At 37.4% G+C, this 20,000-nt stretch overlaps 1 protein-coding gene across 1 annotated transcript in view; it reads left to right on the top strand.

Moving 5' to 3' along the window:
- Nucleotides 1-20,000, top strand: part of LOC125242559 (RYamide receptor-like) — a 76,590-nt gene that overhangs the window by 44,102 nt on the left and 12,488 nt on the right. Inside the window, exon 6 of the mRNA XM_048151324.1 lies at nucleotides 18,884-18,968. Coding sequence (XP_048007281.1) covers nucleotides 18,884-18,968 — 85 coding nt within the window. The remainder of the gene's footprint in view (nucleotides 1-18,883; nucleotides 18,969-20,000) is intronic.

Here is a 20,000-nt window from a genome sequence, read left to right on the forward strand (position 1 = left end):
CCGGCATGCCGTACGTGTGGTTCGCGAGCCACTGGCTGGCCATGAGCCACTCCTGCTACAACCCCATCATCTACTGCTACATGAACGCGCGCTACCGCCGCGGGTTCAAACAGGTCTGCATCTTGTATTGTGGCACAGGTGTTGTGGAGGACGCGGAGTGGGGCGCGTGGCCCGGCAAGCCGTACGTGTGGTTCGCAAGCCACTGGCTGGCCATGAGCCACTCCTGCTACAACCCCATCATCTACTGCTACATGAACGCACGCTACCGCCCCCAGGACACGTCAGGCCACCAAGGATGCGGTCGACATTTCCTCGCTGTATCGCAATGCTTTTACGTTGTGCGAGGAAGTCACCAGCTCGTCGGTCACCAGTTACGTCAACCAGACACTTACGCCGTGTCTTGCGTGGGCGACGGTCGCGCGACCGTCGCCGTCGCGTCTCATACTTCCATATCGATAAGCTTTGATTTCGTATGCGTCGCATCGCCGTCGCGCGACCATCGCCGTCGCGCGACCGTCGCCCACGCAAGCCACGGCGTTAGCGATTTCTGCGAAAATCTTGTTCGCTACCCAAGTAACAATTTCTGGTCCTATAGTGGTCGAGAGCACCAAATTAAATCACATTAAATGGTCCTATAAATAGTCTATATTGGTACTGTAGAGCCGATTTGGCGCAATTATGCAGCCATTTAGTGATATAATAGGGCTATAGCAGTATCATCCGTGACGTTTAAGGTCTATAATGGTGAAGTGATGATGACTATTGTGCTAATTTGTTGACATAGAGGACACAGTAACGCTATTATAGTATCAATTTATGCTATAGTAGCATTTGAGATTCCGTTATACAGGTTTTATGTTCTGTAATAGCAGTTGCCGTCCCTTTTAATGCGAATGAATGAAATTTCTAAAATAATTTAATGTGTGTAATATTTAACAAAAACTGTTTTAAACGAGGAACTTTATGAAAAGTGGCGTGTGAACTTGTGAAGTTTAGTGTCAATCAAAATAATTTGGATTTCGTATAATTCCATCATTACTGCAAAAAGGTATGCGATGGAAATTTTACCGTTAAAAGAATATTAGTTTAATGGAGTATTTTAAGTGCGCCCTCGATTTATACCTGTTTTGAATAAAATAAATAAATATAATTTAATACAATAAAATTATTGGCACCATAGTTTCTACTATGGATCCAAGAAGTAAAACATACGCTTTTATAGTTCGACTATGTCACTTAGCATACGCATTAACTGCCATAAGCCCGCCATTGTGGATTCAATTAGGGTTGCATGAGACTTTAACTATGATCCAGTTTAACTTATAAGTTCTTTATATAGAAAACAATACTTGTTTTCAATGTTTTACTATAGAAAGATCTTCTAAACAGTTTTTTTTTTCATATAAAACATATAGTAAACTCAGCTATAACGCTATTGTATTTTAAAAGAGATACCGAAACCATTATTCCACAGTTCTGTGATATAAAAGAGTAATTGTGACGTATACGGCGATGAGATATAAAAGGCATTAGAAAACGACTATTAACGCTTTTCAAAGCTATATAAACGTATCCTGAAAACTTCATTATACAGCAAAATAGCTCTATAATGGTATTCATATCACTACTACAGTGTTGAATACTGTAGCAGTGTTTTCCAAACCCACTATATCCCAAAATAGTGGTATAGTTAGGTTTTAATTTCTGTTAAAATACGGCTACTAAAAATACTATAAGCGGCTTGTTGGGAACCTTAATAGCGCAAATTGATAGCATAACAGTGATTCCTAACACTATTATACAATAATATTGTTCTTTAGTAGGTTATTTGATCCTGTTATAGACCAGGCCTATAGCGGCTTTATAAAATGGTGATATAAACGTTTACATCACTTCCTAATAACACCTTTTAGCTGTATAACACAACAACTATAGCGGCTTGTCGGGAACCTTAATAGCGTAAATTGTTTGCATAACAGTGATTTCTAACACCATTATATAATAATATTGTTCTATAGTAGTCATATTTGATCCTGTTATACACCAGGCCTATAGCGGCTCTATAAAATGGTGATATAAACGTTTACATCACTTCCTAATAACACTTTTTAGCTGTATAACGCAACAACTATAGCGGCTTGGGAACCTTAATAGCGCAAATTGATTGCATAACAGTGATTTCTAACACCATTATATAATAATATTGTTATATAGTAGTCATATTTGATCCTGTTATAGACCAGGCCTATAGCGGCTCTATAAAATGGTGATATAAACGTTTAAATCACTTCCTAATAACACCTTTTAGCTGTATAACGCAACAACTATAGCGGCTTGTCGGGAACCTTAATAGCGCAAATTGATTGCATAACAGTGATTTCTAACACCATTATATAATAATATTGTTCTATAGTAGTCATATTTGATCCTGTTATAGACCAGGCCTATAGCGGCTCTATAAAATGGTGATATAAACGTTTACATCACTTCCTAATAACACCTTTTAGCTGTATAACGCAACAACTATAGCGGCTTGTCGGGAACCTTAATAGCGCAAATTGATTGCATAGCAGTGATTCCTAACACTATTATACAATAATATAGATCTATAGTAGTCATATTTGATCCTGTTATAGACCAGGCCTATAGCGGCTCTATAAAATGGTGATATAAACGTTTACATCACTTCCTAATAACACCTTTTAGCGGTATAAGCTTATAGAGCTAAAAGGTGTTACTGGAGGCTTTTATACGACAAGCGGTCACGCCGAAAACCTTTATACGACATCTATAGTAGCTTTTGGCGTCGAAAACCAAAATTATAGCACTAAAATGTTACTTAGGTACCTACCTACCAAGATTCCTGTATTTGTTACGTTTTATAATTTCGGCATTTTCCGCTGCTGCTGAATATTTTCTAAAAAGGATTTAGAATGTCAAGTTTAAAGAGGGACACAAAAATGCTTTTATCCAAAGCATCCGAACGGAGACAAAAGCCAGGGGAGCTGTTGGACACTCTCCCTAACGAACGAAAATGAACGAAGTGGGTAGCTTTTGATTATACGACGGAATGACGCGAATGACGTAATAGCTTTAGAAAAACATAATCAAAGGGAAAGCTTGACCCCGTGTCGTCTTTTGTTTTTTTATTAAAATGAAGAAGAACGCTTTCATTTTATAATGATATGAATTGAAGTACCGTCGTACCTCTTCAACTTAGGAATAAATCAAATTATTTTTGACATTTATTCCTGAGTCGGATGTTTTCTTACCTTTAGAATGAAAGTGACCCAATGCTAAACAAATCCCTATTGAGTTGTATTAGCAACGTTCCGAAAGTAAGGTGTAAAAAGTATGTATTTTTTATGGGTGTGTAATAATTGGTATAACTTTTTTTGGCATAGAACATTTGATGTAGCAACATTTGGTATATATATCCCGTGGAGCGTCCTATAGACACCATGTGTCCATAACTTTTTTTGGCGGGTAGCGCCCTATAGACACACCGTGTCTGTAAGGGTAGTGTTGCTATTGGTGGGCTTCTTTGACAGATTCGGTTGTGTTGTCGCTCCCGATTTGATTGAAAATCAGTGTGAGACAGTTCTACCAACATAAAAACGCTAATATTCGGCATTTTACTTGAATCCAAGGCACAAAAAAATAATAAATTTCCGAGACATGACCTTGTAATGGCAGCACAGTGACACGATGAGCGCGCGTAAACACTGTGTAAATAAATAGTTCGTGTAGTGCATAGTGCGTCTGGGTGAAAACCAATGTTATCTATCGACGCGGAATTTTATAACGATCAAAATACTTTCGTAACAAATGTGAAATATTTGAACAAGTTGTGTAAAAAGGCAAAGTTTTCTAACGAGTGACACAAACAAATGAAAAAAATTACACAAACAAATGAAACTCGAAAATGAATGTTTTTTTTGCATTGATAATCACAGGTCACTGGTCAGTAATATTTTTCTAATTGTCATGTATATCATATTTATGCAGCTTTCTAACGATGTATGGCATATGTTATATTATAATTATAAAACATTTTCAATTAATTTTACTACAGTATTGAACAATTACTACATTACTACAATATAAATTAACAATTTCAATATACGCTAAAAATACCATGTTAAAATAAAACTAACTTAAAAACTAAAACAAACCAATAATAATAATAACTATAAGTAAAAAATAGGCTCCAAATCCGCACCTTGTGGCAAGGTGCCAAGAAGGCTGGCGGCATTGCCACGTTGGATGGCAATGCCTATACGTTGCGCTAGGTAAGTGCCAGCCTTCTTGTCTCCTGTTGCATCGACGAGGCGCTTTGAAAGCTCTTTAAAAATGCTGTGAGCACCTGAACCCCACGGCCCAAGCGTTTCCACCCCAAACGGCTCAAACATGAAACTGGAATCAATTGCTGCATATTTGCGCCGTTTGAGGTGTTCAGCGGAGTTGGCGGCAGCACCAACTCTGTTTGAAGTCCCTGGAAGATGGGACGCCGCAAGCGTGTCCACACATGTGGCATCCCAAACTAAAGGGCGCCCCATCTTCCAAGGCACGAGGGTCATGCGATCCGGCCTCTTTCCGTCGTCGCGAGCCAATCCAGGCGGTTCTAGAACCGCCGGCGCTCCCGCCGTAACGAGAGCTCGGCGGAGAATATCATTCAGGCTCGCGTGACGTGAAAGACGGCCGACGCTCCTGGAACAGGATAGCCCGTGGAGACCAAACTGCGAGACGTTTGTGCCACAGTGACATAGGTGAGGGGCCACGCAAGCAACATCCAAACGCAGACATAATGAAATCCTAAAGGTGTTCGTTGATAGCAGGGTGCCAAGGTTTTTAGACGGCAGGGCTTGCAGCCAGGAGCCGGATTCCCAACTCGTAGCAGCAAGGAGACGAGCGCGCTCTGTGGTGCTGGTAGACGTTTCAATTAGATTATCCCGTACCAGCCGACAGAGCGGCTCGTCCCATTGGTGCTGCGAATCGCGAATGATGGGAAGGTCGGCGTTTGGGCAGGATGTTGAAAGCTGGTGATAACTTCCTGCAAGAAAGGGACGACCGAGTCAGATTTAAGAATTTTTTTGAACAGATTTTCAATTTTATGCCCAGAAGAAATAAATGCCGGAAGAGCAACCGCGGAGCTTTGTCTTATGCCAATACCACCGAGCCTGATAGGCAGGGAGGCTTGGGACCACTGTGAGACGTCAAAAGCGATATTAAAAATGGAAGTCACAGTTAATTTTATTTCTAAATCTAGTTTAGAATCTAGCTATAGATGGCGCTGTCGCCACGGTTAACATCAACTCCATGTAATTTAATATTTAAAAATACTGAAAAGTGACTTTCAAGAATAAAAATGGAATATATTTGTGCCTTATGGTGTAATAACGCTCGATAAGTGTTATCTACGGATTATATACAATACAAACTATTAAATCTAAAAGGAAATTGCTTCATCTTAATACACCAGTACCTGTTGACATTAACTGTGACGATTTTAAGTTAATAAGTGCAAAACAGTGATAAGTGCTTGAAACTTGTGTACCAAATAATGGATTATTGTCGGACCTGAGTTACAAAGGTATTCAAAACGGAAAATTAATTCCTAATTCCGCTGGACATTTATCTCTGAATAAACTGTAGGTACCTAAACATTGATCAGCTGACGTCGTCGCTCCGGTCGTTCTTCAAACAACGCCTAAATTTTGCGCCATCTACAAATTTGCATATAAACAACAGAGTCGTTGTTTTGTCAACCACACACACACACACATTACGACATCTCCCGTCACAGAAGGTAACCAGATACAGCCATCGGACCTCACACAGCCAGGGATGGTAAACTAGCGCCATCTACTACAAATGCGACAAACTATAACGTCATCGTCATATGCAAACTACAAGTGCTCCAGCGCAAGTGTATCGTTTGTCTTTTTGCGCCACCTACTGCTATTTTTACGAACTATTCAAACCAATAGCTGCATAATCACAATAATAACAGCTTAAGCCGAGCGGAAAATGAGTAAGTTACCGGGACCGAGGACGGCACGTATTGAAGTTCAAAAAACCACCACCAAACCAACAACACGCAGAGATGTTCTCGTTAAAAAGCTTCAAACCGCCGAGAAGGACCTGCAGTCAGCAAAGGAACTCAATACTCGGCTCCTCAGTGAACAAGATGAACACGAAGAAGAGCTGAAGAAGATCCTGAACAAGTACAAAGCCCTCAAGAGCGAGTTGGCGGACTACGACATCCAGTTGGAGGACATGAGAGGCGAGCGCGACCAGCTCCAGAGTACTGTAGACCAGCTCCAGCACTGCCAGGAAGTTCACACGGAGGCTCTGCTTCGCATCAAAGTCTTGGAGCATCAGCTGGAGGAAGCACATTATAAAATAAATGTAAATTTAACTAGCTTAAGTGATCAATCATGTAATTCGAATAGTATTAGTATGTATGAAAGTCTAGAATGCATAGAAAATATGGAAGACCAATCAGGAGATAAATGTAGTAATATTTTTATTCAAGGATCAAATAAAATAAAAAAATATATAAGAATCAAAAAACAAATAACAAAAACCAAAAAATTGTTTAAAAATCATAAGAGAGCTCTCAGGGCCTGTTTTTCAAGGTCAAAAAACATCGCATTGACTCGTGACTTATTATTATGTCAAACCCAACTTGTAACCCAGTCTGATGAGCTAAACTTTAATTCAAATAGGATCAAGGACTTGGAAAGGTCTCTTAAGGACATATCTACTAAATACAGCCAATGTTGTAGCGAAAAGACGAGGTTGGAGACATATATAAGTCAGTTAGTTGATGTAGGTAACGAAAACATTAAACAGCTCGATTCATTGGTCAGGACATGTTTAAATACTGATATGTCCCAAGAAAACACTGAAAGTTTGGATTTGGATTATCCATTGTCATCCCGAGACAGCCATAGCACGGTTTTGCCGACTCCTGCGCCGCCGCCGCCGCAGGCTTCCCCTCCGCCGCCAGCTGCGAACGACTCGTGCTCGAGCTGCGAGGCCAGCGAGTGCCTGGCATCCCCCCGCCACCCCGCGCCCCTGCCGCGCGCCCCGGCCGCTACTCGTGACGCATGTGTGGGAGTGGGAGTACGTAAAACTGTGCTGTACACTGACCGGGTGGGTATTGGTCTGGGCGTGATAATGAATGACCTGATGAACCGAACTGTTGTTAATAATTGTATGCCGGGAGCCTCTCTAAACAGAATTTGCGAACAAATCGCCGCCGATTCATTTGACGAACTCTCGACGTTGGTAGTGTTTTTAGGCGACAGTTCGAATGTGAATAAACACAATATAGGTATTTTTACCGAAACTTTGCTAAAAGTTTCAAGTAAAAATATTGAAAAAATAATTATTTGTGCGTTTCCTTATTCAAATATGTTATCACTCAAGCAAAACAATGACATTTATTATTTCAACTCAATTTTACATAGACTGACAGTGTATCATAATAAAGTATCATATTTCGATACAAATAAATTTATTGACGGAACCTTCGTTCTGACTCGCGAATACTCGCACCTCCCTAAGAAGTATATTCTTAATTGTGCTAAGTTATTATCATATATTATTGATCCCATTATGAATAGCATAACCAACGACAAACCTCACGCGTTGAGTTTTATAGACACTATGGCCGGCAGAAGTGCGAGGCCAGACGCTAGCGCGCCGGCTGCGCCTACTTTAAACTAGATGCGTTGACAGCGCCTGAGGCTGTGGTCACGCGCCCCACCGCGCGCCACCCCGCCACAGGCAGCCGCCCGCTTTCGCCGGACCATGGTAGCTTAGTAAAATATAATAGTAATAAGTCAACTATTAACGTAGCTCATCAAAATGTTCAGGGGCTAGCGAGCAAGGAACTGGAAGTGGATTTATTTATTGACAATCACAATATACATGTCTTTTGTGTTACAGAACACTGGCTCAAAAGTCACCAAATAATGTTTAATTTTAAAAATCACACTGTTGTAAGTTGTTTTTCTAGACATAAGCGGATTCGCGGGGGGTCTCTGATAATTATAAATAAAAACCTTAAATATAAGGAGCGTAAAGATATAGTTTGTATGTCAGTTGAGAGCACAATCGAGTTGTCCTGCGTTGAGCTCGATCATTTAATAATAATTTGTGTATATAGGCCTCCGTCTGCGGATTTCACTGTTTTCGAGTCGGTAATGGAAGAAGTTCTAGATAAAGTATTTCACAGTCATAAATGTATTGTGGTTTGTGGGGATTTTAATGTAAATATACTAGAAAATTCAAACACAACATCGAGTTTATTACAATTATTTAAGTCGTACGACTTAGTTAATTTATTTTGTGAACCCACAAGGGTCACGGATACAACTGCAACCTGCATAGATAATATCTTTTCCACAAATGACCCAACTGACAAGATGGTTTTTAATAATTTGGGCTCTGATCACTTTGGTCAACTAGCGTGCTTCAGTGGAAAAGTAGATGAAACACCCTTAGAGATAAGTTACAGGCCGATCACAGAAAAGAGGTTAGCCATTTTCAAAGATAAGATAATGTTTCAACTGGAGTCATTAGAACCTTGTATACAGGACCCTATTTTGTACTATACTAGATTGTTTCACCTTATAGAAACCGAATTTAATTTGTGTTTTAAAATTAAAAAAGTTAAGCGCAGGAGTAGGGCATGTTTTGATGACTGGGCTACTCCTGGAATTTACAAGTCTAGAAACAGGTTGTATGAACTATATGCATTAAGGATGTCGAATAGTGACCAGAATTTCAATGAATATGTTAAATCGTATAGTAAGTTGTTCAAGAAAGTATGTATTTTAGCTAAAACTAATTTTTTCGCACGTAAAATAAAAGACTCAAACGACAAAATTAAAACCGTATGGAAAATTATTAGCAGTGAGACAGGTAAAGTGAAATCACGTGATACCAATTTTACTCTTAAAGTAGGTGATAAATTAGTCGAATCAGATGTAGAGGTCGCAAATGAATTTGAAAGTTTTTTTACAAGTATTCCCGTTGAAACGACTAAATCGCTTAACTCGTCCTCTTCAGCAGCCGAAAGTATTTTAAAAATAAATGTGCCGGAATGCCCTACAATTTTTAGTTTCAAACACATCACATCGCAAACGGTCATAAAAGCGTTTAGAACCTTACATCTAAAAAAGGCTGAAGATATTTGGGGCATATCAGTAAAAATTTTACAATCTATAGTGGATGTTATTGCACCTCACTTGGCTATAATTTTCAATACGTGTGTCGATATAGGTGTTTTTCCCGATCTCATGAAGCATAGTCGAGTTGTTCCATTATTTAAATCCGGATCAAAAACGGACCCTACAAATTTCAGACCCGTATCTATTCTCCCGGCAATAAGTAAAATCTTTGAAAGAATCATTCTTGATCAGCTTCTATCTCATTTTAATGTTAATGATTTACTCTATAGGGAACAATTTGGATTTACCCGGGGCAGGTCAACGACAGATGCAGGCACGACCTTAATTACATACATATTTGAAGCATGGGAACAAAAACTAGATGCTATAGGCGTGTTCTGTGATCTGTCGAAGGCTTTCGACTGCGTTGATCATGACACTCTTATTCGCAAGTTGCACCACTACGGCGTCAATTATAAGGCCCTTGATCTGATCTGGTCTTATCTTACAAACAGAATTCAGAGGGTGAACATAAACAGAGCTAAATCATCGGGGTCTATTACTTCAATGGGCGTTCCCCAAGGATCTATTCTTGGTCCTTTCTTATTTCTCGTTTACATTAATGATTTGCCTTATATAGTTAATGAAAAACATAAGTTAGTTCTCTTTGCTGATGATACATCAATTGTATTTAAAGTAAAAAGGAATGAATGTGATTCTAATGAAATAAATAATGTATTGTCCTCTTTAATTCAGTGGTTTACTACTAATAATTTACTTCTCAATGCTAAAAAAACCAAATGTGTTAGATTCTCGTTGCCTAATGTCCAGCATACGAATGACGTACAAGTTGTTTTAAAGAACGAGACATTAGACTTTGAAAACAAAGCCGTTTTTCTAGGCATAACTTTAGATCTAAAACTACAGTGGGGTTCGCACATCTCTACATTGGCAAGTCGACTGAGTTCAGCAGCATACGCAGTTAAAAAAATCCGTCAACTTGCAAATGTACAGACGGCACGGCTGGTGTATTTTGCATATTTCCATAGCGTCATGTCTTACGGCATTTTATTGTGGGGAAAAGCCGCTGATATTAATTCTATTTTTATTTTACAGAAACGTGCCATTCGCAATATTTATAATTTGGGGTCACGTGTGTCCCTCAGAGATAAATTTAAGGAGATCAACATCCTCACTGTTGCTTCCCAATATATTTACGATAATATTATTTATGTAAAAAAAAATATTGACATGTATAAATTGAATAGTGATGTACACCATTTTAACACCAGAAATAAAAATAAATTGGCGATCCCGCGATTCCGTTTACAAAAAGTGAATAATTCATTTATGGGGAACAGCGTGCGATTTTATAATAAGTTACCACCTAATGTATCTGAATTGTCAATAAATAAATTCAAATCATTCGTAAAACGACAGCTCCTGCAAAAGGCTTACTATACTGTCAAGGAATTCGTAGAAGATAAGGATGCATTTATGTTAAATTAGAATAAGATGTACATATATATAATTTTAAGTTGACATGTAAAAGTGCTAGCATAAGCCTATTTACAGAATAAACATTTTTGATTTTTGATTTTGATTTTGTTTGTCCAAAAGGCTGGGAAATTTCCAAAAATGACTGCAACGCAGTACGTAAGTGAATTTTGGCACAAAAAAACAGAATTTTATTATTGTGTAGGCCATATGTGGATTGATTTGGAGTAAACGGTCAGAACAATTTTTGAAATTTTGAAGTTGGTTTTATAACCAACGGGGAAAGCGTCGTCTAGTATTGGCGAACCTAGGAGGTAAGGTGAATTATCGTCCAAAACTTTAATGCCAGGAGCTAAGGTAGAAAATTTTGACAGAACTGAATCTTTATTTATGCCGCGGTCAGAAAAATATATTTCGCACTTTGAAAAATTTAAAGAAAGCCCAATTTCAGAAAATTTTTCAATGAGAGTTCGTAGATCTTCAAATACCTCGTCGGCGGTACCTCCGAGGGTACCGTCGTCGTATACTCGAGTCGAGAACTCTATACGGGAAGGCAAGCAGGTTTTCCCAGCTTTCAATAGAATTTTGATTCACCGTAGCTCTTAAATCATCTGCGAGTTTCTGAGCAACTGCGATTCGTGCGCCTCGTGGGATTCTTTTAATGATTGGAATTGATTGTTTTAATAAGAAATAACAGGCGGTGTGTCCCTGGGGGTTGGGTTACCGTGGGCCTTATTGATGTGGATGTTGAGACCACGTTGACCTTTGAAAAAGCTGACTTGAGGACAAAGTGGGCATTGTACTTTAGACGTAGGGACGGCATTATTTGCGTTTGGAAGGTTTGACATAGAGATCTTAAAAACTAAAATTAGTATTATGAAAACACAGCACGAAACAATGAACATAAACCCGCAGATAAACAAAGTTGAGGCAAACTAAAACTTACATGGATATAAAAGTATGTGCTAAAATTTACATGGATATAGAAGTATATGCTAGGTAAGTATATAAAAATATGGTAATACGGCGTTCCTTTTCTGACCACGGGAAGAATATGGCGATATGATAACTTTACACGTTCATTGGCTGAGGGCTTCCTTGGAGCCTGGCCTGCCGGGCCTCCAGTGTAGGCTGAAGATGAAACGTGTTTTAAATACACTTGGTTATCACTTCACGGTCTTCGCGGAACTGAAGAAGGATATACTAGTGGAGTACACGAATATAATTAGATGATTTTAGTTTGTTTGTAAATATTATCCTTCTTGACAGCCATATGTCAATGTAATCACTAGTTATTTTCTCAAGTCTTCTTGGGTGCTCGGGCTTCGGTCCCTGAACGGAGGTTTTGATGTGCTATTTATTCTTCCATGTAAATGTATTAAAATAGGGTAATAATGAAGATTGGTCGATTATAAGGTAAAAAATTCAGGAGAAATATATTTCGAAACGTGGTACGTTGCTAGGTTACGATATAAAACATAAGCACAAATTCAAATGAAGTACGAGTATCAAAAGGTAACCTCAAGTTTGCTGCTCAAATTCGCTGGGCACTTACGGCCATTTTGAATTTTGGCGGGAGGTCGCTCCACGGGATATTTAAAGGATATAATCACTTATTTGATATAATTAACATTTGGTATAACCACAAAATATCTACTTTTATTTTGTATAATCAATATTTCGTATAACACATATTTATAATAACCGTTATATGGTATAACTATCTATTGATATACGACTAGTATAATATTACTAGCAAACAGTATAAAACATTTAATAAATTAATTTTATTCTTTTTTGAAGGGATCACAGTTCTAACCTAACCTAACCTACTTTTCTGATAGCAGTACATATGTTTAACGGTTACAGTTCTAACCTAACCTAACCTATTGGGTTGGTAAGAAAGTAATGAGCGAATCATAACCAATATTGTAATTTTTATTTAATTTATTATTTTAATCATTTGCCAAAAATATAACGGCCTTCGTTATCTACTACTTGTCTCCATCGTTCTGGTAAAGAATGAATAGCATCGGCGAAGAAGTTCTTAGGTTTAGATTAAAAAAACTCAGCTATGTACTGTCGTAGATGGGCTTGATCATCGAACTTTTTTTCATTCAAGGCATTGCTTAGCGATCTGAACAATGCGTAATCCGTAGGTGCCAAGTCTGGAGAGTACGGTGGATGAGGTATCACTTTCCAACCTAGCTCCAATAGCTTTAGCCGAGTCACTTTTGCAATGTGTGGGCGAGCATTGTCGTGTAAGAAAAAACTTTAGCATGCTGTGGACGATTCTGACAGATTTTTTGGTTTAAAATTTCAAGCTGATTACAGTATACTGATGCGGTAACAGTCATTCCACTTGGTAGGAGTTCCCAGTGAATAATACCATGAATATCCCACCAAACGGACAGCATATCTTTTTTCGGGTGAGGCTCTGTTTTTGGTGCCTCTATTCCTTTTTCGTTTGGAGCTAGCCACTGACGTTTGCGTGTGTGATTTATATATAAGACCCATTTTTCATCTCCAGTGATAAGATGGTCCAACCAGTTAAATGTGCGGCGAAAAGACAGAAGTTGTATGCAGATATCGGCACGGCGGTTTAGTTGATCTCTATCAAGTTCGTGCGGTATCCAAACACTGTATTTGTAGTTTTATCCCAACTCGTGTAAATGTGTTTCTATGGTGACATGAGAGCAGCCTTACTCGGTAGCAAGAGTACGACTCGTTAGCCTCGGATCTCCTTCAATTAAGGTTTTTAATTTGGCTACATCAATCTTCACCGGTTGACCAGACTTAGGTTGATCTGATAATGAAAAGTCGCCACTACGAAACCGCTGGAACCATCGTTTCGCCGTGGCCTCAGACACAACTTCAGGAGCAACACGCTGACATATATTACGCACTGCTTCGGCGGCTGAATGGCCAGACTGAAATTCATATAGTAAGCAATGCCTTACATGCACTTTTGATTCGTCCATTTTCTTCCTTATATTAGCTCGGCGACAGCTAGTGAATGACTGATGAGAAACTGTGCGACTCGCCCTTTATATACTTTCGACCGTAGAAGATTCTAGAACTCTCTCAAAAATTTTATGTGGAATTCAATCGATCGCTCATTACTTTCTTACCAACCCAATATTTTTCTGTTAGCAGCGCGTTGTGTGTATTATGTAAAAGTTTTACCTAGACGTGACGTCACGCGAAACTTCAACGCACTGTACCGTCGTAATTTTTTGTTTACGAGAAAAAAAAATACGTGTCTAAAATTCTTTGATAATTTAACTGACGTACTAATTAGTTTTTTTTAGTTGTCTCCCCTATTATATACTAACATTACTAACATACAAAAGGCAGAGCATATAAATAAGGACTTAGGTATGTAGGCATTGTAATGAAATGAATGGGTTACCTACACGGTCGCTGCCCCGCGCCCATTAATAACAGAACTTTACGTTGTTAAACTGGAGAGGGTGTATTCCCGGTAATATTCTTTTCAGTACAGATGGTGTTTTTTTACGCACTAGTGCGAGAAGTGGTTCATTATATGCCAGGTCGAAACTTCGGAGGCTCATCTGTACTGAAAAACGTCGTACGATACACGTGCGAAAAGGAAATTCGTAACTCGTGTCGATTTAAAACACTCCCTTCGGTCGAGTTTTAATTTATCGCCACTCGTTTCGAACTTCCTTTTTTACGCACTTGTATCGTAATGTACTATTTTAGCTTGTTCTTTATTATTTTCTTTAGGTACCTATGAAAATGAATGTGGGGTATGGGTTAAATAGGCTACTAGACTCATATCGAATTTGGCACAATACATGATCAATTGTCTTCTGTAGTATTTGACATAGAAAAAACAATATTTTATAGATTTTGGGCATTAAAAGAGTATCATGACTACGTAGTCATAGAAAATACGTATTTTGGATTAAAAATGTGTGTAATTTTTATTTTATTTTGGCCACCGAAAACGCTGTCAGCGATGTAGTGACGTCATCGAATTCGAACTTACTCCATGTCAAAACAATCTCTGACATAATTAACTTTATGCCTCATACTCAAAAGTCAGAAAATGTTGTTTTCGAATAGAATGACCTGATGCATAGATAATCTATAGATTAACATGACTGTTTTCGCCTGATTACGTAAAAGTATACTTCAAAAAATTTTTTTGCTGTTTTTAGGTCATAATAAAATATGGTAATATTTTATTTCGATTGATTGGCCAGTGCTTAATCATATAAGAAAGACTTTAAAAAAGGGTCAAGTAGCCTGAGAGTCTAGCAAGTGTATGGCGCAAGGGTATATATATATATATGATTTATTGAAATTTTAACTTATAATGTACTTAATAATTATGTAAATATTATATAATTCAGTTTTGTTCGATCCTTACGACTGATTTTCCAAATTCTTCACGACATGCACGGATATATAAAATTTATTTTCCTTTCAACCCCTTATGGTGCTCCCACAGACCCACACTGACTGTTATAAATGTTAAATAACATTGTGCGAAAAGGACAGCGTTACTTCTTAATTATTACTATTATTTATTAATAACTTTACCAGTTTCATGTGTCCTCTCTACTCATTTTGGAAATACATGCGTGAGTTTATGTTTTAGTACCGGTATTTGACAACCGGTCTGGCTCAGTCGGTAGTGACCCTGCCTGCTGAGCCGCGGTCCTGGGTTCGAATCCCGGAAAGGGCATTTATTTGTGTGATGAGCACGGATATTTGTTCCTGAGTCATGGATGTTTTCTATGTATGAGTAAGTATGTATTTAATAAATATAAATAAATAAATAATAAATATATATTATAGGACATTCTTACACAGATTGACTGAGGCCCACGGTAAGCTCAAGAAGGCTTGTGTTGTGGGTACTCAGACAACGATATATATAATATACAAGGTGCTCGCGAGGAACCCATATAACTTTAACGGCATATTCTTGGTCACATTTTAAGACTAAAATGTCATATAAACTTTTCTAGATTTCGTCTAGTTTCAGAGTTATTGCCAATTTTAAAAAAACATTTCCGTATTGTTACTCAGCAGAAAAGGTTTCATAACGGCGCTGATGCGCAATTGTGGAGCATAGTCTCACAGTAGTTATTGATAGATGTCAAAATGTGACAAGAAAAACTTCCAAATAATTTGGTTTTTAGAAAAATAAATGAAGGAACTCATTTTAATTGCCAACTTTATGGATAAAAAATATTTTTTATGTGAAAATACGTCCTAAAAAGTAAAAAAAAAAAATATTTTTTTTGCGAAAAATTTTAAAATTCATATAACATTTTTTCTTTCTTTTGGCCTCAGAAACGCGTGGTTCAAGTTATATTGGTTCCTCGCGAGCACCTTGTATAATATATAAATACTTATATACATAGAAAACATCCATGACTCAGGAACAAATATCTGTGCTCATCACACAAATAAATGCCCTTACCGGGATTCGAACCCGGGACCGGCGGGACCGCGGCGCCGCGGCGTAGCAGGCAGGGTCACTACTGATTTATCTACTTATTTAAGTATGTATATCGTCGCTTAGCACCCATAGTACAAGCTTTGCTTAGTTTGGGGCTAAGTTGATCTGCGTAAGGTGTCCCCAATATTTATTTATTTTATTTATCATGAAGATCTTGCCTATGTAATGGGATGGTGACCCAATCCGTCCAGTTATCGTACTCATTCGAGTGGTTAATCGAATTTGATGGGCGGTAACGTCAAGGCCAAGACAAACACTTTGAGCTAAATAATGTTTTCCCAGACACTTGCCTTCCAAACACTTATTTGCCAACTGATCAGTGGCACCTAGGCATTTGTCATTAGGTAACTATTTGTGTAGCTAACAGACACTTATCGCTATACGTAACCTTTTTAGGGTTCCGTAGTCAACTAGGAACCCTTATAGTTTCGCCATGTCTGTCTGTCCGTCCGTCCGTCCGTCCGCGGATAATCTCAGTATCCGTTAGCACTAGAAAGCTGAAATTTGGTACCAATATGTATGTATATCAATCACGCCGACAAAGTGCAAAAATAAAAAGTGGAAAAAAATGTTTTATTTGGGTACCCCCCTAATACACGTAAAGTGGGGAGTGATTTTTTTTTTAATTTCAACCCTAACGTGTGATATATTGTTGGATAGGTATTTAAAAATGAATAGGGGTTTACTAAAACCATTTTTTGATAATGCTCATATTTTCGAAAATAATCGCTCCTAAAGTTAAAAAAATATGTCCCCTCTAACTTTTGAACCATAAGTTTAAAAAATATGAAAAAAATCACAAAAGTAGATCTTTATAAACAATTTCTAGGAAAATTATTTTCAACTTGAAAAAAATATGGGAAACTACGGAACCCTGCACTGAGCGTGGCCCGTCACGCTCTTGGCCGGTTTTTTTAATATACACGGTGTAACATGAGGAATGACATGTAACATGGGCAAAATAGAGATTTAAGTGCCAACTTTTACGAATACCATTTACTTTTAATGTGAAAATACATCCAAAAAAACTAAAAAAAAGTACACAAAAAAAAATTTTTGGCGAAATTTGCGTGACATCATATAACATTTTATCTTTACTTTGCCCTCAGAAGTGCGTAGTTTATCTTTTGGTTTGCTCATGTTACACCGTGAATAGTTTCACATATTCTTTTAAACAAAAGTTGTTCATGTTCACTTTGGCAATATATTATGTACAGCTTTAGTATTTTTAATTTTATTAAAAAATCGATTTTACTCTATTAATATCTCATGGGTCCTATTTCTTCTCGAATTTTCATAAAACTTAACCTTTCACGTTTATTCGTAACGTTCTTTTATTCTGATATTAAATAATAAGTCTAGCTCTTTCTTCACAAATTGTTTTACCTATCCTTTTCATATCATATTCGTAAAATATTAGCAAATACTTAATTTCATGACCTTTCAATTTTGAAAAATACTGTTCAATAACAGAATCTCAGCGTTAAATAACAAAACGTATTGATTTGATATATAAAGTGTTACCAAATTAGTAACGGATATTTTTACGGCTAATAGTACTCCATTCCTTGAGTAGGTATATTCATGTATGAAACATCATAAGTTTTTTTTTTTGAGAAAACTAGGAAATTTTGCTTCGTTAAAACACCCTGTTAGTGTGATCATTTAATGAAACTCATTGAACAGGTTTTAGTATCTCTTAACTGTAACTTGCCAGTATTTCCGCTGAATTGTTGACATGAGTAACATGACTGATAGTTAAACGTCTTGTCAGGTTAAATGTAAACGGTGATTATTTTTAGATGAAAATTACAAAATGTTTTTTTATTGGATACATAATTATAAATAAAAGCAATAGTACTAATCATAAACTAAACCTTAATCTAAAAATAAATACCTAACTAAACTAAAAGTATTAAAAATGTTTTTTGTACGTTAAATGAAAACAAAACAATCATATGAAAAGTTTTTTTTTATTTCTAGAGGAAGCTAATTGTTTTGATGTTAATTAACGTCCCTTAAAATATCTGTGACTAATTTGGTAATACCTTATATAACAGTATTTTACCAATGTACATATAAGTAACGTCATTTATAAATGTAACTAGCTTTTGCCCGCGGCTTCGCTCGCGTTAGAAAGAGACAAAAAGTTGCCTATGTCACTCTCCATCCCTTCAACTATCTCCACTTAAAAAAAATCACGTCAATTCGTCGCCCCGTTTTGCCGTGAAAGACGGACAAACAAACAAACACACATACTTTCCCATTTATAATATTAGTATAGATTTATGAACACTACCGAGATAACCGTTATTTTTGATACCGGTTGAAAGCCATGGCACTATTATCAGGTTGATTACCGAGAACGTTACAACGACACTTACCTACTTTAGAATATTCTTTCTCGTATGAGATATTTTTTCTATTACCAAAATACAAATAACAAATGTAATATAAGAAACTGAAAGACGAGGAAAATTATATCAGTATTATTCTTAATTCACAAAGCGGATATATAAATAGGTCTGCGGTCTGCTGGCCTAGTCAGTTAAATGGAAATCATTTGTTTAAACATAACTGCTGTCCATATTTTTCTTCTAATTATGTGGTGCTTTATTTCGTGCACTGCATAAAATATTTTATTTTCAACATAGGAAACTAGCCTATTATGAAGCAATAACATAGTATTTATTTTTGGCAGGTTCTTGGCGGCTTGCTGTGTCTCAAGCATACGGAGGCCCGGTCCTGCCATCGATCAAGTGTCTGCGAGGGCGTGCCCATGTCAGGTGATTTTCTTTCCTTTGTTTTTTGGTCCACAGTTATCTCAAGAAGACTTGTTTTGTAGTTACACGGACAATGATACATGTGATATACAAATAATTAAATATACAGCATAATATATTCAAATATGACATGCTGTAAAAACTGTTGTCACTTTTCTCTTCTTCTTTATTGTACAACGTCATATAAAAATATAATACATTATAAATATATAACAATGTTTTAATTACTAAACATTTTTGGTCCTTAATGAGCCAACAGTGCCAATAAAATATATTTCGTGAGTATCCCTACGTAACAACAGTTACACACATAATGACGGACACGGAAGAATATAAGACTCTAAAATCTAAACGGAGTATAATTAAAGGTAAAATAACAAGGATAGTGAACTATGTCAATGCCTTAGATTCTGCCGACAAAGGTAATTTAAACACAGAGGAGATAAGGTTGCGATGTGAGGATCTAACCACACAGATGGAGAAGTTCGATGAAGTACAACAATCTATTGAGCTTATAGAACAAGATGAAAGAAAATTCGACGAAGAGCGATCAACCATGGAGTCTAGGTATTATCGGACGAAAGCGCTCATTAACAAATTGTTGGAGAAAAAAGAAGATGATGTTAAGGCAAAAAGCCAACCTTACAAACTTCCGAAACTAGAGCTTCCGACGTACAGCGGTGATATACGCGAGTGGCCGGCGTTTAAAAACTTGTTTCAGTGCGCCATGGACGGGGGAAACGTGCCGGAGCTGCAGCGCATGCAGTATCTGAACAGCTGCTTAAAGGGCGAAGCTGCGGGTTTGATTAACTCCCTTCTTATCCTCGACGGAAACTACAACAAAGCTATGAGTATATTAGAAAACAGGTACGAAAATCAGACCATAATTGTAAACTTTCACTTAAAGAGCTTTATGAGTTTTCCTATACTTAATAGATCTAATATAAAAGAGTTCTTAAATGTATTGCAACAGAGCTTAGATTCTCTAAGTGCTTTGAACCTGCCAGTAGAGCAATGGGATGTACTTTTAGTGTA

This window comes from Leguminivora glycinivorella, chromosome 3, assembly GCF_023078275.1.
Source record: "Leguminivora glycinivorella isolate SPB_JAAS2020 chromosome 3, LegGlyc_1.1, whole genome shotgun sequence".
NCBI lineage: Eukaryota > Metazoa > Arthropoda > Insecta > Lepidoptera > Tortricidae > Leguminivora > Leguminivora glycinivorella.